This window comes from Zootoca vivipara, chromosome 10 (genome assembly GCF_963506605.1).
Source record: "Zootoca vivipara chromosome 10, rZooViv1.1, whole genome shotgun sequence".
NCBI lineage: Eukaryota > Metazoa > Chordata > Lepidosauria > Squamata > Lacertidae > Zootoca > Zootoca vivipara.
The window spans coordinates 32,539,024-32,562,458 of record NC_083285.1 but is presented as its reverse complement, the minus strand read 5'-3'; the positions used below and the strand labels follow the sequence as shown (position 1 = coordinate 32,562,458).

Here is a 23,435-nt window from a genome sequence, read left to right as displayed (position 1 = left end):
TGGTGTTCTCTCTTAAAGCTGCTTACACTTACCTGAAAGTAAGTTCCATTGAATTCAGTGGGATTTCCTTCCAAATAAATGTGTACAGAATTATGCTATAATTTAAATAAGACTTCTTCTTCTTCATAGTTGTTAACTGTTTTTATGAGTCACCCATCAGAGCCCAAGGGGATGCAAAGCAAAGGAGAAACAACAGAATTACACCGGTGAATAAAGCAAATACAAAAACTAAAATATTCATAAAGTAGCAGTCTTTAAAAACAAAGAAGTACAAATTGCTGTTCAAGACAAACATTTCCCACTTAGACTGAAAAGGCCTGGGTAAACAGGAACTTCAATCACAAAGCAGAAAACTCAGGTTGTGCATTTAAAGTGGATTTGATGCTCTTGTGCAATAATACCACTTTTTGAAAAGTCGGACGTTTTGCTGAAGGTGACAGGAAAATGCACTGGGAAATGTGGGAGAACAGTTGCTTGAAATGATATTGCATAACCTCCCTACAAGCAAAATAGAATCAAAATCTATAAACAATGCACCCTTCACCCACCCACCCCGTAAACTTTGTGCAAATGTATACCCGTGTTTCTCCGAAAATAAGACACCGTCTTATATTTATTTTTCCTCAAAAAAACAACACTATGGCTTATTTTCAGGGGGTGTCTTATATTTTTCCTCCTCCTCCTGCCGCGGCCGGTATTGCTGCTGTGCCTATCACTATGTCTTATTTTCGGGGTATGGCTTATATTCCCTGAAAGCTTTAAAATCCTGCTATGGCTTATTTTATGACTACATCTTAAAATATGAGAAACAGGATATATATATATATATATATATATATATATATATATATATATATATATATACGATGAACTCTCAATAAATAAGAAGTGTCCCCACTGGGATCACAGACCCTCCCAACCTGCATGCATTCATACTCTCCTAATGGCCTTCTGCAAAATGACTTAAAACTTTCCTGCTTATGATCAGTTTTGGGCCATGAATCATTTTTAAGCGACTCTGTATTGCATAGGCAAACTCCGGCCCTCCAGATGTTTGGGACTACAATTCCCATCATCCCTAGCTAACAGGACCGGTGGTCAGGGATGATGGGAATTGTAGTCCCAAACATCTGGAGGGCCAGAGTTTGCCAATGCCTGCTGTATTGGGTTGTTTTTACTGCTGGAAGATACCCAACCACTGGTTATGCATATGTTTATGTGGCTGACTATCTGCTGCTTGTAGTTATTTTGTTTCAATGCGGCTAGCTGCCTTGACCTTTCCTAAAGGAAAGGTAACATATAAAATGTTTTATAGGTGTCCATCCGCATTTAATGGCACTATTTTTACAGAGCTTACACATAAAGGCTATTGTAGGCACACTCTTGGACCTTCAGGTTTCCGGAGTATCACACCATCCACAGATGCAGATGCGGCTGCTTTCAATGCTTTGATTTGATTAAATGTTTTGATTATGTGTATGCCACTCTAGGTTCTTGGGGAAGAAAGGGCAGGGTAAAAATATAGCAAATGATAAAATTGTTTTATTAAATATAACAAATGATAAATATCCTTGAATGGAGCAGCGTGTGCAACCTAGATCAATCTCCCCACCTAGATGAATCCCCACCAAACACAAATGAATTCTTGACCATGGCTGTTTTGACCCAACATTGGGATTCAAATGCTGAGATTGGTGGTGTGTTTTTTTTGGGGGGGGATCTGTCATTAAGACTCTGGTACCCAGTTCAGTGGAGAGAAACCTGGGCATGTTATGGTGTTTGTTTATTGAAGCACATCGAAGGCATAGGACAGGGGTCCCCAGACTTACCGGCGTTTGGGCCGGTTCCCACCGCGCTGATCACGCGACGGGCCGGAGGACGGGGGAGCGCGCGCCTGTGTGGGCCGGCGGGCGGGGGAGTGCGCGCCCGTGCACATGCGCACGGGCGCTTACTGGCGCGGTGGCGCGCTTCCAGGGTGGAAAAAGCGCCAAAAATCCGTTGTGCACATGCGTATGGGCCTCCCCCGACCCGGAAGTGCACCAGAAATGACCTCTTCTGGGTTGGGAGAGGCCCATACGCATGCGCACAAAGGATTTACGGCGCTTTTTCCCCGACCCGGAAGAGCGCTGCCACGCTGCGCGCCATAAGAGCAGGCGGCGGGTGGCGGGGGTCGTCGCGGGCCGGATTGGCAGGCCAATTGGGCCGCATCCGGCCCCCGGGCCGTAGTCTGGGGACCCCTGGCATAGGACTTCCTTGCTGATGACTTCAGATGTTACAGAAAAGCAGGGCAGAGGAAACGTGGTTTTTCACTTTCCATCTTCCCTGAGTATTGGAGCTTGTGTGGCTTTCCATCAATGAGACATACAAGTTGTGTCTGCATCTGGACTTTATTCATCTAACTGTTGCACTTCTGGTATTGCATAGGCTACCCTGGAAAAAGAAGTAAGGGTTTCTTCCCCCAAAAAATCACAGCAGCCTCCTTTGAGATCATAAATGTACTTTGCCTGTCATTTCCCACCTTCTATAGTTCAAGGCTACTCAGAGCTATTTTAGATGCATCAGGCTGGTATGATTGCTGTCTGCTATTTTTGCAGCAGCTTGTGGAAACCTGTGCAGCGGGGAAGATGATAGATTATGATCATTGCAATCTGCTGCAGCAACAGGCATCCGTGTTGATGGTTGGGATAGAATAAAGGAGGGAGGGACAGTCTAGCTGTTTGACAACAGAACAGACTCCCTTAAGAGGTTGTGGACTCCCCTTCACTGGAGGTTTTGAAGCAGAGGTTGGGGGGCCATCTGTTATGGATGCTTTCATTGAGATTCTCCCATTCAGGGGGATAGACTAGAGGACCCTCAGGGCCCCTTTCAACTCTACTATTCTATGAATGCTACTCATTGCAAAGCAAGGCTTGTAGCATTATGGGGCCATTTGTAGATGGTTCCTTTCATCACTGACATCCAAAGAGCAGAAAGGCTATTGTAGTTTTATTCCAGCTGTTTAGGTTGCTCATTATACTTTAGAAATGGCTGAAAGTTTTGCTCAGGGAATGATTTTGTCACTGACTGATGGCTTAGGTGTTTAATTAATGGCTGGAATGTTTATTCCTCCCTGCTATGCTTTTAGCACTCCTCTAATGACATGAATGATCATAGCAGTCAGACAGGGCGCTGCTAGGTTTGTTTCTGCAGGATGTCACGAATCTTGATTTCTTCGCCATCCTTGATCAGGAACATCTGTTGAAATCAGACCCCACTTTCCTCTCTTCTCTGCTGGATTTCTGAATGTGTCACTTAAGTGTGTTATTGTAAAAACAACAACCCTGGAAGTCTTTGCAGTGATTAACTGTCCAATTATAACTATTATTTCGGTCCCACTTACACCCGGCAATAAGCAATGCTAAAGAAGACAAGCCAAGATGTGAACCTAATTTCTAATGTATTCTTTAAGCAAAGAGAACATTGGCAAGCAAGATGTGTATTTCTTCTTTATCCTTTAAAGTAAATTGGTGGTGGTTTTGGTCAACTTTCTCCCCTTGGAACCCGTCCCCCCGCTCCACCATTATAATGGGTTAGCGTGTGAGCTTCTCCTTGTTGTCAGACTGCTCTGAGCTTTGTGACTGAGGTGCTTTATTTTTTATTGGTCAAGAAGTGGCCATTGTGATGTCAGATAGAGGCACATAGGGTGGAGTAATTTGTAAAATAGCCACTGTGGTCCCACTCTACTCAGCAAAATCATTTTTTAAAAGGTCAGTAAAAAGGTTATATTTAGGAAAGCATCTTCTCACTCCGGATTATAATGATATTGATGGTATTTGGGGTTCTATCTGTCTAAGTTGTATTCAGAGTAGGCCCACTGAAATTAATGAACCTAAGTTAGTCATGTCCATTAACATCAGTGGATCTTTTCTGAGCACAATTAGTTGGCAACAACTATTATACTACTGCAAGACAGATAACGTTTTAAGCATTAGATGTGTGGTACTGCTGAAACAGATATTGGCTTTCTTGCTCACATTGCACTGGATGAATTTTGTAAAAGGAAGCATACATATTAGCTATATAATTGTTGATAGAGTCCTCCATGAACGCCACCCCCCCCCGAATTTGTAAATATAACAAGGTAATCATTTAATATTTATTGGGCTGCAATCTTCAATTCACAACTGTGAGGCAGATCAATAGGGAGTTGGGGTTTGGTGTCTTTTCAAAGTCCTTTTAACTAACATTTCTCAATGTGTCTGCATTTGTGCCTAAGTACCAATAAAAATACATGCTAATGATCTGGCTGACAATCAGGATATAATTTTCACTGTCATGTGTTGCAAGCAGTATTATATGAAGTGCACTTAATAATTGGCACTTTTCTTTTAAATTGTATACCTGCACCATTTTTAAACCTTATATCAGGGTGGCTAACCTATCCCCCACCCCACCCCACCCCTTGCTGATCTACAGCTTCCACCAAGTCTGATCATTAGCCTTTCTGACTTGGGGAGTCCAACAGCACCTGATTGGGTGAGTATAGGTTAGCCACCCCTACTTCACACCACATTTACCAATAGCATATTCACCCTCCTGAATGCCAATTCTTATGTAGCCAACATGGCGCCATCCACATGCAAGAGGAGAGGTATTAGCAGCATCAGAGAACCCAAATGTATGTAGTACAGAAGAACACAAAATGTTAGTGGGGAGCCCCTAAAGGATTTACCCTAAAGCAACCCAGTGAAAACTGAACTTCACAGAACTACAGTAGTGTCTGTTTGGGGGCATGGAGGGAAACTGAAAATTATGGTGGGGTGGAGGGCAGAAAGAATGGATTATCCTAGAACAGGGCATGTTTCAAGTCCCAGTTGTAAGGTCTAATTATAAAATTTTCCTTTGGGCATGCAATGTTTATATCTGATTAATTGCATGGCAAAAGACGCTTCCTGTCAGCACTACAGATTTGGTAATTCTAATATTCAGGAAAGCACTTAGTTGTGAAAGCCATGTTTTTATAACCTTTAACCTTCGGCTTACTAGTGGATGCAAGCTGTCAAATCCTTCACATTCTCAGTCTTTTATAACGTGGCATCAATGATGGCAAAGAAAGAATTTTACATTTACTGTGCCACACTGCCTTAAGTTATTTGTATGTGCTTGTTTGTTGCTTGATTCTTGTGTCTGCTGGGTTCATTTGAAAATGTTTCCCTACATACCAAAGTTTTGTTTGTTGTAGGACATGACTTAGGGCATACATCAATAAAGTGAACAGCTGGATCTATTGCACAAAAAGAGGGAAACCATAACTAAGGCACCATATTCACTGTAAATTTAAAGTAATAACATGCCACTTCAAACAGTAATCACTTCTTCCAAAGCATCATGGAAACTGTAGATGGCTAAGGGGGCAGAGAGTTGTTGGAAGACCCCTATTTCCCCCAGAGAGGTACAATTCCCAGAGTTCGCTTGGAAAAGGAGTTGACAGTTAAACCACCAAGAATTGGTGTTTTCCCACTTGTGGAATGATCTCCCCAGGAAGACTTGCCTGGCACTTTTGTTAGACATCTTAGGCGCCAGACAAAAACACTTACCTTTCGCTAATTAAACAATCTATGGCCTTTTAAAATATTTGGCTGGGGGTATTGGTTTTGTTTGTTATTATGGTATGTATTTTTGTGTTTTTATAGTGTAAACTGCCCTGTGATCTTCTAATGAAGGTTCTGCCCCCATGCTTGAAAGTAGCATGTGAAATGTACAAAACCATCCTATTTTCATGAGCAGTGTCTATGGAATTATTCTGTGTGCCCAAGGGGACTTAAGAAAAAGTCCTACTTGCTAGGCCTATTTGGGAATCTTTGGTGAGGGACTTCATCAAATCCAAATGCCACATTATCTACTGGATCACCCCTTTCTACACGCTGCTTGTTGTTCTCAAAGAACTCTAAAACATTAATGGGACACGACTTATCTTTGGAGAAGCCATGCTGATTTCCCTCCTACAGTTCTTGTTCTTCTATCAAGGAGTACCCTTTAGCTCTCTTAAATGTAGCTTCTCTTAAAGGGGGGGTCATTTGCGTAGCAAAAGTCTTTGCTTCTGTCATCTGGCTTCCTACAGCCAGCTTACACTTTTCTTCATTCTCCTGTCTATTCCTACAACCCATGTCCTCTCCAACACACAACTGCTTTCCTGGGTCCAAACACTGACTTAAATTTCAGAGCCGAGTTTGTTCCTTTCCCTTTTAAGTTGTCCCCAGTGGCCCCATTCTGGCAGAAATACTCCACAAGAATTCAAGCCTGCCAGGCCAGGAAAGGTGGTCACGGAACTTGTGTGGATATAAAATGTGTGTTCCCCACAACATCATGCTCCATTCTGAATTGGTTCTGATTTATGTTGCATATTGGCAGATTTTTTCCCTAAAAATCAATTTAGTGGGAGACAACATTAACACAACAGCTTGGCTGTATTTTTAGTGGATATCCATTACATGCTAAGTATAAGCTAATGGAGCTGCCCAACTTGCCCAGTTTTTAATAGTAGTGGAGCCTTTACTAGCCAACATTTTCATTATAAAGGTCTTGTTTTGATCAAAGCTCAGCTGTCACAGTTTAAAATCTCATTTCTGGTGACAGCTAGGATATAAACTCAAAGGACAGTTTAGTTAAAATGATTATGAGAACTTGAAAATACAGGGGGAATGTAGGATTTGATGTAGTAACTCATTGCTATAGCAAACATTTATAGTAACAGTTACAGTTCTATTAATTCAGCATTATATTTTGCCCACAGGAAACTCAGGAACAGGTTTGTAGTAGTGAGCAGGGCTCAAGCTCAGTGCTGTGAGTGGTTTTCACCACAAGCCTTTCATAGTACAGTGGTACCTTGGTTCTTGAACACCTCCGTAGTCAAACGTTTCGGAACTTGGATGCCGAAAACCCGGAAGTAAATGCCTTGATTTTTGAACCCGCCTTGGAAATTGAAATATTGGCACAATCCATAGATGCTTTGCTTTGCTTTGCTTTGCTTTTGTGTCCAGATGGGCGGGATATAAATTAAATAATAATAATCATCATCATCATCATCCTAGAAAATAACTTCTCTAGCATCCTTGCCAATGTTATTTTTTGAAAGGTGGACTGTTCTAGTTCAGAAGGTACGGTAGTTCTGCCTGTCTAGAAAGATGTGTTTAAGTATACACATTCCCTCCCTCTTTAGATATTTTTTCATACATATGGATGCCAAACTGTTTCATTCTATGGCCTTGAGACAGTTGTGCTTTTTAAAAAAAGAAAATGCAGCAATATCGACAAAATGTTTTTTGACCTTCTCTTTGTTTTATTGGGTTATATGATTGAATAATTTTCCTCTACCATCCTTCACTTCTGCAGAGTGACAATACTGCCATTGAATAATTTGTTTGGTATTGGAATCTGTCCAGAGGCAAACATTCAGCTATGTTCTATGTTTTCTTTACTAGTCTGACCTCATTCACTCCATCCAGGGTTGAGCATTTAAAGTAGTGTGTCTCATGCAGATTTTGATTAAGAAAACAACCACTAATGACTGGTCAAGTGGCTAAAGAGGAGATAATTTTTCTATGGTAAACATATCTTCAGTTCTGTTCATTAGACCATTGACCATTGACACCTCCACCTAAGGTGGGTGGCAACAAATGGTGTGCTGGTAAATTCTGTAGAGTAGGATCTTGTCACAATACTTGTCATAGCCCCGTCCCCCAAAGGAGTTCATAGTCATATCTTGAGCTAGTCAGTCATGAAGCATGATTAAAATACTGTACATAGTTACCTGGGAGTAAGCATCACCGAACTTCAGGGGAGAGTGCTAGCATGAAGTAGGAACCCCATCAAAGAAAAGGAAAGAAATATCCAGGCTCATTACAGTGGCAGACCTTGGCATCTCAAGTGCCCTGTGCTATGTCACAATTTGGTGCCCCCCACCTCTTGCCTTCCATACTGCATCAAAGTTGTGGCGCCCCCAAAGCTCTGCTCCCAGTGCAACCAAACTGGTTGCACTCCCCTAAATCTGCCTCTGCTCATTATCACCTCATTCATCTGCAGGATCAGGCAGGTTCTGTAGTTTACTCTGGGGCTGTGGCAAAGGGTGCCATTGCTCCTCTTCTTAAAAAGTTTTGAAGCTGTGCTCCCCCACCCTTCCTACTCTACTGCAGCATGAGTTACATCAGTACTATTCCTTTCCTTTCCTTTCCTTTCCTTTCCTTTCCTTTCCTTTCCTTTCCTTTCCTTTCCTTTCCTTTCCTTTCCTTTCCTTTCCTTTCCTTTCCTCATTGTTTTAGAAGCTTTCATAAAAGAAAAAGAAAGAGTGACCAGATGCAAACCGAGCAAGATGTCTGTATCTTTAAATAGCTGTGTAGAAAAGAGAATTTGTGCAGGCACAACTTTTCTGAACTGGAAAGGGTCTACTTGCTTTTCTGCTGATATATTTGCTTTTGAAATTAGACAAGTCTGGTGCTAGGTTCACATTTACCTGCAGAATAATCTCTTGGATACTTTTTGTTGTATGCTGACCCTTGAATTCTACCATTGTCACCATTGTGTCCCTCTTACTGAGTGTCTTACCAAAGTTTAAAGAAACTTCACCCGTTTACGCAATGCATTGTTTTAAGTGTGTCCAATTGTCCATATAGAACAATGTATGAGTAATGCAACTGGGGAACGTGTTTATTTTTACATCTGAGGAAATAGTTTTGGTCAGACTCGGTGTGATTCTCAAGTCATGTTAGGGTGACTCAGGGCTCTGTCCTCTCCTAAAAGAGTTTACATAATTTGGTCCAGGTGGTAAAAGGTATTTGAGAAATCAAAGGACAGTCGAGGGGGAGGGTGGATGAGTCATGTCACTATTTCAGAAAAAGTAACACGTATTGCTGTCAAGTCATTCATAGGCCATCACTCTAAATAGTACATGACTCTCAAAGATAACTGAATAAAATAAATGAGGCATGTACCATTGGGTTTTTTTTTTTTTAAAAAAAAAAACATGTTTCATAAAGACCAGTAAAGCCTATATCCTGTAAGTTACCAAAAAGTAAGAGAACTGGGCATTTTAATCAAATGGCTTGCTCATTGCTAAGTGAGCACAAGCAAGTGAAAGTCCTGTAGATGATCTATTAAAGTTTGTAATATAGAAAGGAAATAAGATGGCAAGCTGAATAAACTGAATAGCCAGCTCTCTTATTGGCACACACCTTATATAGGGTGATTTTAGACTTTTATTTCTACTAGGCAGTGCTTTTCTTCTAGAACAGGCATCCCCAAACTGCGGCCCTCCAGATGTTTTGGCCTACAACTCCCATGATCCCTAGCTAACAGGACCAGTGGTCAGGGATGATGGGAATTGTAGTCCAAAACATCTGGAGGGCCGAAGTTTGGGGATGCCTGTTCTAGAAATAAGGTGCTGATGCTCACCATAAAGTTGTTGCAGTAAGTGTCATGCTTTTAACCAATGCTTTTCTTCTACCCTTGAGTACCCCCCAGAAAGAAGCACTGGTACTATGGGCTATGCCCCTGCCCCTGCTCACCAACCCCTCTGCCATTTTCCCCTTAGTAACTGCCTGGGGTTTTGCTGGCACAGGCAAAGGGACTGCTGGTGAAGGGAGGGCCACAGGAATGACACAGGAGACTGGTATTGGGTTGAATTAGGCCACAACTTTATTGATTACAGGAAAGAGGAGGATTGGCTGAGGCATTGGGCATGTATCCTGCCTGCTACCTGATGGGAACCTGGTGGGGTCAAACCTGTGCTGCGGAGTCATCCCCAACATGGATTGGATGCCACAGCCCCGCACAGGCCACTATTGGGAGAGGTAAATGGGCCCGTTGGTCCACTAGCGTACTCCTGGACAGAGTCACCCCTCCTGGACCACTCTAACAGGGTGACTAAGGAAGCAGCCCAATGCCTTATCCGCCAAAGTTGTGACAGTTGCTACAAGGTAGGCGAAAACCTACAAGCCGGCCATTTTGCTTACAGGAGAAAGGGAACCCTGAATACGGCGAGACCAAATTAACCACAGCAAGGTCCATGGCCAACGTGCCCACTTCTCTCCCCATCCCCGCCCCACCCTGGTGGGCCCCTAAAGACTGGGTGGATGGAAAAATCCCATGATGATTGGCCAAGAGGTCAGCTGACACCTGGACGACCCCTTAAATAGGCTGTGCTGAGATTGCAGGGGGCACTGCCCACCCTTACTTGAGTGTCTGACTTGGCCAGAGGTGGGCAGTGCCAGCTATCCCTTTCCCTGGCCGTGCCTGGACAGCCTCCCTGAACCCACCACTGCCATGCCATGCTGCAACGGCCACCCACCCAGAGTCCCAGGTGAGCAGATATTCCCTTCCCATCCCATGCAGCTACTAAGCTCGTTATTCCCCTTCACGGCCCTGTTTTTGATGATGTTTTGGTCTTCTCTTCTGCAATTCTGCTTTGCACCCTGGCTTTCACCTTCACCCTCCTGCCCTCATGTCAATGGTTGCTCCCCTCTCCTTTTGTGCAGCCCCTTTACACACCCACCAGCCCCCCCCCATGTGACCTGCTGTGCCTTTTTCCTCCTACACATCGCAACTACTAAGCACCCTTTTCACCTCTCCTGTTGTTTAATGCCACAGTTTCCCCCTGTGGCCCTCCATATGCTTTACTCAAACCTCTGCTGTTGTTAAAAACCACAATTTTCCTCTCCGTTACCTCCACCCCTGCTTTCCTCAAACTTCTGTTGTTGTTTTAAACCACCACTCTTCCCCTGTCGGGGTCCCTCCCTTCTCACTCTCTTTTGATGGCGGCTGGTGCTGTGCATCCTGCCCTTCTCTTTTGCTCCCCTGTCCCACCCTGACCTCATACAAATCCAGGATTGTGATGTGACACGACAGATCCTTCAGTGGTGGATACATGCCTTGCATGTTTATGTATATAGGAAGATGGGTGTATCCATAGGTTTTTCGGTGGTGGTGGTGGTGGTGATGATGATTTTAAATGAGTTGCAAAACACCTCTTGGGTCAGTGATGAAACTGATACTGACCTGCAGAGAGAGGATACCAAAATTTGTATCATGAGGATTTGTAGGCAGGTCCTTGTGACAGTATTCGTTCCCATTTACCTACTGGCAACATGGAAGAATGGTGCATGGTTTCTGTTCCAATCATGTCAGTTTCCAGGATATGTGGCAATTTGAGATCCTCTTTTCCCCCTATCTCATAAGAGATTATTGGGGTTGGCAGTGCTGATCATCAGCTAGGTTTGCATGAAGGTGATCTATGCTTAAAGCAGCAGGCATACAGTTTCCAGCTGAGTCTCTTGTTCTCTGGATTTGAGCCATTGTGTAGCCACAATCACTTCCTCTTCCCCTTCCCCCATGTCAGCTGGGAAAATCTTGAATGAGACCCATTTGTTTGTTGTTCGTAAAACGAAATTGTGTTGTCAGACAGGATGCGTTTTTAATACATACATCTGTATACATTTTGGAACAATTGTCTTGCCAAATGTCCTTTTCAAGATGAACCATAACAACAGTAAAGCACGAAAATCTACCAAAATTAGACGTTCTCCTTCTGTTTTCCCATTGAAGTGCAGTATCCTCAGTTGTATGTTAAAACTGCTTGCCATTGTATAAGCATTCTATATAAAATAGGTCAGTTTACAGTACTGGCATTTGGACATTATGTTAGCAGAACAAATGTTAATTTTCTACCACTCTAACAGTGCAAAGTAGAAGGCATGTTGCACTAGATGTTGCATATTAATTGAAAAGGCTTTCATAATGTGCAACATCTGGGTTGTATGGAACGTGACATGACAATCAAATATAGAAAAAAAGATCTGTGTTAAATAAAGGTGGAACATCCTAAGGCACAAAAGGAAGGACTGTGTGCATGGCTAAAATATTAGTCAAGTCAACTGAGAATAATGGTTATGCATTGTTTCTAAAATTTATTCACGCTGATGGGGAAATTCTAGACAAACCCACAAGACAGGGTTTGGATGGCATGTTAAACAGCCATTGGCTTAGGTAAGCATGGCTTGGGAGCAGAAAGGACCAGAGAGGAGCAAGCCAGCTGCAAGCTCCTCCCTGGAAGCCCATGTGTTTGTGCAGTTCCAGTAAACCATAGTAGAGCTTCTGTGTCATATGAACCAGGCCATTGTATTTTTAAACCATTGCAAACTTTGTAAAATTAATGCATAAAAACTCATGGTTGCTCCTGTTATCAGACTCCCATCTCCTTTCTAGAGAAAGCTGTTCACTCCAGCAGATGATTATGTCTCAATATGGCAGACATGATCACTGATGACATTGTAGGGACACCTTTTCTTGAGGTGTCAGCCTCATCGCAGGCTTAATTAACAGATCTGTTCCCATTAAGGGTGCCATACGATTGTCATACTGAGTTTCTCTCTCCTCAAGTTCACAGCTGTCCACACCTCAGCTTGATGGGTCAATGAAACCAGTAGCCTAGTTATTTTGAAGGCAAATGTTTGGAACTCAAATCTCTGTTCTGAGGCAGGATTTATCTAAAACAATTCTAAATCTGTGGATCAAAAAAGATCGTAATTGCAGAGAGACCTTACCGGGCTGAACACAAGGGAACAATATTTCTGTGCCAGGGTGCTTTTTCTTTCCCTTTCCCCCTAAAAAAGACCGCCTTCTTTTACTGCACATGAAAAATGAGTGTTTATTTGGCAAAAGAATTTGTGCAAGCGGTAAACGTTTCTCTTGTCCAGAGGAAGTTTCTTGGCTGGGAAAGAAGAGTGAGGGTCACTGTCAGCACCTTTTCACCTTGTCTGAAACCATTTACAATGAGAATATGTAGAAGATGGCTGCAACCACTTTCACTGTCCTTACCTCCCATCCCCTAGTCTTCATCTGCACTGGGTAGAACTTTTCCGTGTTATCTGGATTCCTACCTTTTGCTGTGTCACAGATCATGTGTGCAACTTGTACCCCCATTGAAATCAACGATAAATTAATCACTGAAATTGATTTCCCAGGGTCTATTCCTAAGCATGACTAAGGCTGCATTTACAGCATGTATTTAAAGCACTATGATCAGTGTCGGATTTACGTATAATCTAAACAAGCTATAGCTTAGGGCCCCACTCTCTTGGGGGCCCCAAAAAAAATTAAAGGGAAAAAACTGGATGTACATTTCCAAAATATAAGATAAAAAACAAATAAAATAAAACCTACATACAGCAACAGTGTTTTGTGTTGTGTAGGCTCCTATGATGTAAGTAATGGGCCCCGCCTGCTAGCCTGCTCCCTAAAATATCACTGGTTTGCTCATTTCTATATCAATTACTTTGATAAAATACATACAGTATTTTATGTGCAAATGGCTTTAGATACCTATTAGGTCCATAAATTACCATATAGCATATATTCAACACAAAAAACAGTGACAATTTTTTGTTGACAAAGGACAGCTGGACATATAAAGGGCCCCATTACCTTCAGTAGCTTAGGGCCTCATCAAACCTAAATCCGGCCCTGACTATGATACATCTATAAACAGCCGTGCCCGACTCTCCTGGTCCATGGGGTCCTGAAGAGTCAGACACGACTAAACGACTAAACAACAACAACAACATAAACAGTCATGACTTGCCCCCCAAAGAATCCTAGGAGCTATTTGTCAAGGGTGCTAAGACGGGAAACTCCTATTCCTGTCACAGAACTATAATTCGCAGCATAGTTTTAACAATCAAGCCCTCTTCACAGGAAACTTTGGGAATTGTCGCTCTGGGAGGGGAATAGTGGCATCCCAACAACTCTCAGCACCCTACATGGGGAAAGCCATGACAGTGGTCTCATATTGTTTTAAATGTATGGTGTGAATGTGGCCTAAATCTCGATCCAACCCATAAATTCTGTGCGCAGAGAGCAGATGAGGACATGGAGGTTGGAAGTGGGCACAGCAGCTGGTATCCCCCTTCCCAAGCATGTGTTTTTTCAGACTTATGTGTCAAGAGCCATAGGTGACTTGTTTCTGAACACTATCCTGATAAATGGTTGTGTTCATGGAATTACCATGTAGCATCAGAAAACTAGTTATTCTTTTCCCTTAATCTTTTGGCAATTCTATTTTCACCCCTTTAATTATTGAAGCCTCTTTCCAAAAGTGGGATATAAAAAATTTAAACATCATGTGGAGCAACATGTTTAGTCCTTCAAATTTCAGGATTAAAAAGTGGGATTATCTGCTGAGTAATTTCCATGCTTCACTTTTTAATTGGTGTGGTAACCCCACAGTTGCCTTGTAAACTTTAAGAGTGCAGTTTGATCTGTCAAACTGTATTAGTTATGCAGCAGTTTCTACCTTGAGGCCTCCTAAACTATGACTGACCATGCAACATTTCTGCTGCAAACAATAATTCTAGATGACAGTATCCCTTTGGTTTCTGTGCATCTATGAGGCAAATGCAGAGCAGAGGTCATTATCATCACAAGCTGTTATGTAACTGCATAGAACAAAAGCATGCATTCCTGTGCTTTAACTAGTGAGGCAACCTATTCTTAGAGACTTTGCTATCCAACAGTGCCTAAGAGCCAAGCTACACATCCAACTTTAAAATAACTTTTGTGTCAACAAATGGCATTTACCTGTGCTTTTGTCAAGCATGAATTCAAAACTGCTGTCTTACCCCATTATTAACTCATCCCTCAAGAGCCAAGCATGACGGAAATAATATCGTTTTTAAAGCAGAAAGAAAAGCTTAATTTTCCTGTGAGGCAATCTTGGGGAGGGGGGGGGGAGTCTGCTATTATATCCTCAGCGGAAGATCTTTGTCTGTTTCCTTTCAGGACAGAGAAGCCAAAGCTTTTGATAGCTAGGTGCAGCCTAGGTGCAAGTAAAAAGAAAATTTAACCTGATACTTTTTACCCCTAACACCACAATAAATTTACTGATTTGTGGGGGGTGAGGGGTCTGGTGTCAGCAACACTGAGATGTCTAAATAATGTGAATTTAGCAAGCAATGCATGGATAAATTTGGGCTTTTACTCCAATAAATCTCACTAATCAAATTAGTTTTAATTGATTAAGTAATTGATTAAATCCATATAGATTTGCATACAATTAAAACAATAGTTTCGAAGGCAAGCCTTTGCTTTCAGATGGATGTACATGTGTGAATGTCACTGCAGATGTTAGCTTAGTAAACTAATTAGACAGAAGTCAAATGCAATGCAAAAAGAGGCCTCCCAGCAATGTAAGTCCACTTTCTTAATTCTTAGACAAGCATACAATTGACTGAACATCCGATCATTCCAAACAGTCATGCTCTTCCCTATATAATCTTATGCATCCTTACCTGTGAATAAGTACTATTAAATTTGGTGAGCTTATTTTAAAGCAGACCTGCATAGGATTGGATTATGCAACAGGGTTAAGACTAAGGTTTGTAAGCATATTAAAAGAAGAAGAGAGAATTTAATGTAAATATTATCTCCCAGACCAAGGTATGATGGCTAAATGGTATGTGTATCAGCTCAGATTCAGAATTTCATTCCAGAACAGTTTTCAAACAGAACATAATAATGTCATGTGCTGGTGGACACGCATGCAGTGAGCCGTAGATTGCCAGGGAATAGTAAAAAAAAAAACCGACATGACAACATATTGGGATTGAAATAGCTACAACTTTATTGATTACAGATGTTAATAGGCTTTGGCACAGGCACGGGGTATGTATCCTGAATCAACCAACCTAAATTTCTCTCTGATTACTCCATCAGGGTTGATCGTGGGTTAAAGAAACCCCTATGGTGAACATCAAATATGGGTGATCCCTCCAGGACACAATTTGGGGATTTCTGTGGCCCGTTAGCGGTTAGTCCCCATGCAGGGGCGTAGGAAAGGGGGTGGGGCACTCTGCCATGGGTGTCATCCCTGAGGCGGGGTGACAAAAAACCTCTGGGCGGAGCATTGCCCCACCCCAATGGGTGCCGATCGCCTTGCCGATTGCCCCCCTGGGCGGTTCTCTCCGCCCCCCAGGTGCACAGCATGTCCACTCCAGGTGCCCAAGCGGCTAGCTCCGCCACTGCCCCCATCCAGGCATTCAGACAGAATCCTTCCCCCTGGACCTCTTTTCCGGGGTACCCTGATACTTTGATCAAGAAGTAGTGGGTAGGGCTCCTTCCCTCTGTTTAGGCTAAGGGTCTGGCTCAATGCCTTTTTCCGTCAGCAAAGTTGTGACAGTTGCCAGACAGGCCCAATTCTTCCCTGGCACCAAATACAGCGGCCAAGTAACTCCATAGCTACCTATGGCCAGCTGAGGCTGATGACAACACCAGCTGGCCCCATGGGAAAGAATCCCCCCTCCCAGCTTGCCTGTAGCTGTGCCAGGCTGCAACTGGTGCCACTGCTGCCGAAATGGTAAGCGGTTTGGTGTTCCTTTCTAATAATGAATGAACAAGTCATCAACTAAAAGCAGCTACGTCAAAACACCAATTTTAGTTCCTTGATGAGATGAAGCTGGCTAAAATGCAGATATTTTAGTTTAAACAGTTACTGCATCAGAGTGATGAATGATTAACCTCTGCGAAAACTATAAATCATCAAATCTGTAATTTACTGCCTAACCTTATAAAAACCTCAGACACACTCTCCTGCAGAATCCACTCCTGCTTAAGCTTTTAATATTCTCTCTGTACTATATTGATCTGCTTCACCGTGGTTTAATTAAACTAAGTGAATTATATTATTAAGGTATAATTATTTCAGAAGAGTCTTTAGAATACAATAACATAAAGGATTGGAAAACCACTTTACGAAGTGACATATATACTTCAGATTATTGTGTGCATCCTTGAGGGTATTAGCAGGCATAGGCAACCTGCGGCCCTCCAGCTGTTTTTGGCCTACAACTCCCATAATCCCTAGCTAACAGGACCAGTGGTTAGGGATGATGGGAATTGTAGTCCAAAACATCTGGAGGGCCGAAGGTTGCCTATGCCTGGTATTTATCTTGCAGTGGGAAGCAATAGCCTAACAGGCATAGCCAAACTTGGCCCTCCAGCTGTTTTAGGACTACAATTCCCACCATCCCTGACCACTGGTACTGTTACCTAGGGATGATGGGAGTTGTAGTTCCAAAACAGCTGGAGGGCCATGTTTGGCTATGTTTGCCCTAAAACCAGGAGGAATCCAAAGAGATTCCACTCCTAGCCCTGTACACACAAGGACACATTACTGAAGTGAAGACACACGTTGTTTGTGAGGGAACGAGAAAAATGGTAAAAGACTTTGCAAATTTAAGTGTGCGATAAATTAGGGGGTGGTCAGAAGTTAGATTGGGATCTACAGGTTGGTTGCCTTGCAATAGATTAGGCATAGGCAACCTTAGGCCCTCCAGGTATTTTGGCCTCCCATGATCCCTAGCTAACAGGACCAGTGGTCAGGGATGATGGGAGTTGTAGTCCAAAACATCTGGAGGGCTGAAGGTTGCCTATGCTTGCAGTAGATTGTCAAGGGTATCTGACTCCTAGTTGCCTAATAGCAACAACTAAAAATTCCCCCATTCCTAAGTTACATAGGTTGCTGAAAAAGAAGGTTGGCAGGAAAACCAGTAGTGGATTCTTGTGTGAAAGGAATTGTAAGCTTCGTTCAGATAATGATCACAAATTCCTAGGCTGGGCATGTACTCAGAGGCACCAAGTTTCTTAATTCTTAGCATACGTCTTCCCACCCAACTACCATTTTGCACTGGACTCTGGCTGGTGGATCTAAAATATTAAGCATAACCCACAAGCTCCATCCTGCTAGGTGAGTGATTTGTAGCAGCCAAGACCAATAGTAGCCTCACTGGCTTTGAAAGACATAGGTGGTGAGCTTCCGTGGGACTGATCAATAATACTATGTGTGTTTTACTATGCCACGGGTATATATAATGTCACTGTGTTGAACAGAAAACACTTTCATCAAAGATTTACCCCATAATGGTAATTAAGAGATGGAAAGAGATGGCAGGATACAGTTGCAAGGAAAGTGTTCAGCTCTCCTCTCCCGTCAACAATTCTCTGCGGCAAATTGCTTCCTCCTGATCAGTTTTGATCCAGTGGTTATTCACCTGATCTCCAAGATCAGAGAATGAGGGGGTTTGGGGCATTTGCAGAATAGTGGGCAGATGATGGAAAGGCATGTCAGTTAACCCATACAAATGTCCTTGACTCAGCCACACATTTATGTTACCTCAGAAAACATAGGTTTTGGGACATATGAGTGCTAAGGAAACACAGTTTTGCTTCTTATATTGACACCTGACAGCATATTTTACTGTTCAGTGGAATATAGCTCTGGACTTTTGGTACTTTTCAAAGCAGGGCACAGGCCTTTCATATTAATCTCAGAGAGGCATTTCATTCCCATTGTTTTCTAAAGTTCTCAGATATTTTCCCACACCCAAGCTTTAGTTCTGTTAGATTTTCTGAAATTGGAGATTAAATCAATACAGTCCGATATTTTCATGCTAAACGTTTTCCTCTTGCATATTTTCTCCCTCTTTGCAGGAATTTGCTGCACTTACAAAAGAGCTAAATGCCTGCAGGGAACAACTACTGGAAAAAGAAGAAGAAATTTCTGAACTGAAAGCTGAAAGGAATAACACAAGAGTGAGTATAAAAACAATCAGTTATGTGTGTTTTGCACAATGATGTATCAGATAATTTTAGCTCTGCCTTTTATCTTATAAAATTCTATGAGAATTGTGAAAATAAATTCTGTGCCTGGGTGAGGGAATCTGTAGTTCTCCAGATGTTGATGGACCAAAACTCCCATGATGCGTGACTATTGACATGTTGGCTGCAGCTGATGGAAGTTAGAATCCAATAACATCTGCAGAGCCACCGGTCCATCAATGTCAATCTTTTGTAATAGCCTTTTAATAGTTCAAGTGGTTTGTTGGGAAATTCATATCTTGAGTTGGATTCCCTGGTCATTTACTGTTCTATTTTCCACCTGCTCTTTGGGGAGTAGTTTAAAAGTAGACATTCACTGATCAGATTTGGGTTCATCTGGCATTTATTAACTTACTGGATTTCTCCCAGTCTGGCTTTTGATCAAAGTGTGAAATTGAACAGTGGCTAGCACCAAAAAGATTGCCGGGGGGGAAATGGCTTCCAGTCTGTTCATTCCCCAAACCTTTTCATGGTCAATGTTGTTACTGGAATATGGAGCATCATTCTAATAGTGTGTCAACTGGTGAGGATTCCTGGGGGGGAAATTGAGCAGTTCTGACTGTTCAGAGAGTGTCAATGTATGATGAGTAGAGGAGTCTTCTTTACAGAATTCCTATCTCCATACCTTTCTGACCAATGTTTATACTGAACCAGTTTATGTATGCATTTTTGAGTTAAAGTATTATAAGCATGATGAAACCTGGTCATGTGTTTTGATGTTTCATCCAAGCCATGTACTGCCAGTTTCACAGTGATCATTGGGAATGGATAAATATAAGACAGAACCATTAAAGTTAATCTGAGCCTTGAAAAGCACATAAAAATTAAAGAGGAAGTGGGCAAGAGAATCAAGGGAGAAAAAGCCTCACCATCTCATGACCGAAGGGGCAGTGAGTGGGAGAGCTGAGAGGTTTTCTGATGCCAGGGGGAGACTTTAAGGGTGCCATTACAGCCACAAGCACCAAGTTGGCCATCCAACTTTGAACACTAGTACAAAAGTACTGTTGTGAGTTGTGGGGCGGGAGGAGAGTAGGCTGTTTGCTGAGACCCTTCTAACCCCTGGATCCAGCAAGTGTTAAAATATAAGCCAGGCTAGCTTCCTGGTGAGGTGATAGCCTAGGTAATGGGCCATTAAGGGAACAAAGGAAATGGGTCTGTGCCAGATAGAAAATGGGTGGGCCCCCTCCCTCAACTGACTGGTAATTAAAAAGAAGTGGCCAGGGTTGAGAATTGCATGAGGTGAGCTAGAAGCTGGAAGAAAAGCTGCAGACTGGGAAGCCAGAGAGAGTCAGAGCTTGATTTCTGTTTGAATCCAAGGCTGCTGCCATGGGGGAAGCAATAGGAGCAAACTGCAATCCAGGAAAAACCTGAATTGCCGTTTGCTGCGCTTCAGCTTTAAAGAGTGGGTTTTCACGGGCAAAGCTCTAGGGCAACAAAAAGAGCGCTCAGACATGGAGCTTTTCAGTATGGGCCTGTGCCTGGAAAGAGCAGGGCAAAAGACGTGGATAAGCCCTCTCTTTATTCACCTCTCCTCAAGTCTATTTCTGCAGCCATGAATGTGGGGAATACATTCCGAATTGTTATAATAGGGAGCTTGTTACATGAGTGCTGGCACTGGATACAACCTCGTTTGATCAAATACAGAAACTCAAAATGTTAATGAAAAACGTTTGTTTTTTTGCATATCTGTTCAGGTTTAGACATGCAGTTGTGCAACTGATTTCAGCATTGGTTACATACTGCACTACGATTTGTTTCTTTAAGTAGTTCCATTTAACAACATTTCAATGTCCTAAAACATCTTAGTTTGGACACAACAAAAGTGAGTGGAACAATTTGCCATCTTGGAATATTTGCATGAGAGTTCAGTGAATATTCATCACATTTATGCTTTATTCCCCTTTACATTCTCTGAATAATATCATGGAAAACTGCCAAGCGGAGTCACCCTAAACCTTCAAGTACGGTGAAACCTGCCTGTGTCATTATCATTTTGAACTATAAGGTTTAGAATTATGATGCCGGTGACCTTCAGGTGAAAACGCGCTAACTTTCTTTCTTTATATATATATATTGAACCCAATAGCTGTTACTGGAACATTTGGAGTGCCTTGTTTCAAGACATGAAAGGTCACTGAGAATGACAGTGGTGAAACGGCAAGCACAGTCCCCCTCAGGAGTCTCCAGTGAAGTCGAGGTTCTGAAAGCACTGAAATCGTTGTTTGAACACCACAAGGCTTTAGATGAGAAGGTAAAGTATGGGGAATCAGCTTACTGACTCAGCATATACTTCTTAAGCTTTGTCATGGATGCCTACACTTGACTAGTTTCCTCATTCTCTTGGCATATGTAACATAATAGTGTTTCCATTTTGTATTCTTCCAAGGTCATGACAGAGGCACGAGGCCTCACACCCTGAATGGTTGTGGTGATTTCCATGGGACTTATGCAGGGCCATGGGCCCTTCCAGGAAGTCAAACCCAGTCCATTCAGGCTAGTAGCATACTGTAAGTTGTTTATATTCCCTTTTTTAGGGAAAATCTCTGGTGCTGTCCCCAAAGCAGTTATCAAGTTACCCATCCAAGTTGAACTAAATACTCTCACTACATTTAAAGCACATTTATACTACTTCAACAGGCATGCCTTCCCCTAAAGATCCAGGGAACTACAATTTACAACTCACAGAATTATAATTCCCAGTACCCCTTATAAACCACATTTCCCATAATTCTTTGTGGGAAGTTACATACTTTAAATGTAGGTTGTGGCTGTGACTGCCTGATCCAAAAATCTGCAGTCATTTCAAACAGTTTAAAAACCCATCAGTCAACCTTTGGGAGGAAAGGAGGTGAGAGAGGAGGGACTTAAACCAGTCCTTGTTCCCCTTCCCAAGCAACTGATCAGCGGAAAGTTAATATTTTTGAAAGAATCCCCATATTCATGTATGAATACAGGGGGTACATAGGCTTTCCATATGTCAGGAAAATTCCTGACATGTCCTGGTTTTCTGGTGTAAAAATGGCGTCAGAGGAATTTTGCCAAATCGGCAAAATGTCAGGGGAATCCCAGTTATAGGGCAAGGCGATGGAAAAAGCAGCAGAAACAGCTCCAAAACCTGAAAATCTCTATTTTGGGGGGAGGTTTCCCCAAGGACGCTCAACAATCTTGGTGGTTTCCTAAGAAAATCTCCACAACTTTGCGGGTGTCAGGAATTTTATTGTCTGTTATTTCCACTATGAGAATAACAGTCTCAGTTCCCCTCCGTTCCTTAAAGGTGTCTGTTCTTCCTCCTGTATTCATTAACAGTGCAATGGCCTGTTTTCTGTTGAGTTAAAAGCCAAGACAGTGTGCATGAAAAACATAAAATTGTCTTGCAATACGTTGACAACAGTTTGTGAGAATACCATCAGCAGCTGCAAGTGTGTGAAATGGCAGGTTGTGCCTGCATGGTGCCTGAGAGGGTTCGCGCCTATGCGTCGATATGAATATGCACTAGAGACGATAATCTGACATCCACTCAGAGATTTAAATTTTAAACACTATGGGGAACCCCTAAACAATGGTTTCTCACACTAACAAAGTTGTAAAATAAAAATAAAAATGGGATAGTTACTTATCAGGAGCAGGCACCAGGCAGCGGGGAGGGGCAGCTATGATAAATGAGGAGAGTCAAGGCATATGGGTCACTTGTCTATGGTTCTAGAAGCTGGTTTGTGGAGAGGGGTCTGTTTGTAGGGAGCTATATTACCTTTAGGAAGAAATCCCACAGAGATTCATTACAGTCTAAATAGGGCAGTACATATTGTGCCTGAATCACGATCGCACCATATTTTGACATGCGCTCCTTCTAGGTGATGTGAAAATCATTTACTGTACTTTTTTATTTGAAATGAAGCATTGCAATTTAGCTGTGCATAGTAAGAGATGAATAACTGAGGCTAGTGCTATGCAAACACATTTAAACAATGTTTTAAATGTCCCTGGAAGCTTTGGGGTTTTCTGCTGAACTTAAACGTTGTAGCTGAGACTTACATAATGTAGCGTTACTAGCAGTAGTCATTGGAGGTTATTATGGTTTATAGACTAATTTCACTTTCCAGTATTTGAGACTGATGAAAAAATAAACCATGAGGGAAGTGGTGGTGCATTGTTTTCTCAAACTAATTAATGAGAAATGAACTTGAACTTTCTGCAAGCAATTAATCAGAAACATCCTACGTATTGTACATTTTGTGTTTTAAACTCAGAATTGAAATTGAAGGATTTTCTCTGGCGGTTTGAGTGACACCAGGTATGTTACGAAGCAAGTGGTAAGCGTTGAATCTGCACTAAGGTGATTGCCTGCTTATTTCTGAGTGATTCACCAGACCTTCTGAACTGCTACAAACCTTCCAAAAGTGGATTGAATGCTGGCACTTTGAATTATTGATCATAAATCCATCTGGCCCACAGAATCAGTCTGAGTGCAACATGCAGCAACAATGTAACCACAACTTCACTTGCAGATTCAGCACTCCCCAATTGCCCAGTAAGCCATGTCCCAACCAATTAATGGGATATGTCTGAAAGTTCATTCGTTATTCCCCCCACCCAACCCAATGGAGATTTGGGGATCTGGGTATGTGAAGGTTTCTTACATGACTGGTCAAGTTAACCATAGGCCATTATTCAACAACGGATTCTAGAGCAGACTTGTTTGGAATCTTGAAAGTTTAATACAGTGGTACCTTGATTCTCAAACTTAATCCGTTCCGGGA

At 42.3% G+C, this 23,435-nt stretch overlaps 1 protein-coding gene across 1 annotated transcript in view; it reads left to right on the top strand.

Annotated features, from left to right (window-relative positions):
- Nucleotides 1-23,435, top strand: part of PPFIA2 (PTPRF interacting protein alpha 2) — a 260,822-nt gene that overhangs the window by 154,572 nt on the left and 82,815 nt on the right. Inside the window, exons 4-5 of the mRNA XM_035128598.2 lie at nt 18,511-18,612; nt 20,765-20,929. Of these exons, the coding sequence (XP_034984489.1) occupies nt 18,511-18,612; nt 20,765-20,929 (267 nt within the window). The remainder of the gene's footprint in view (nt 1-18,510; nt 18,613-20,764; nt 20,930-23,435) is intronic.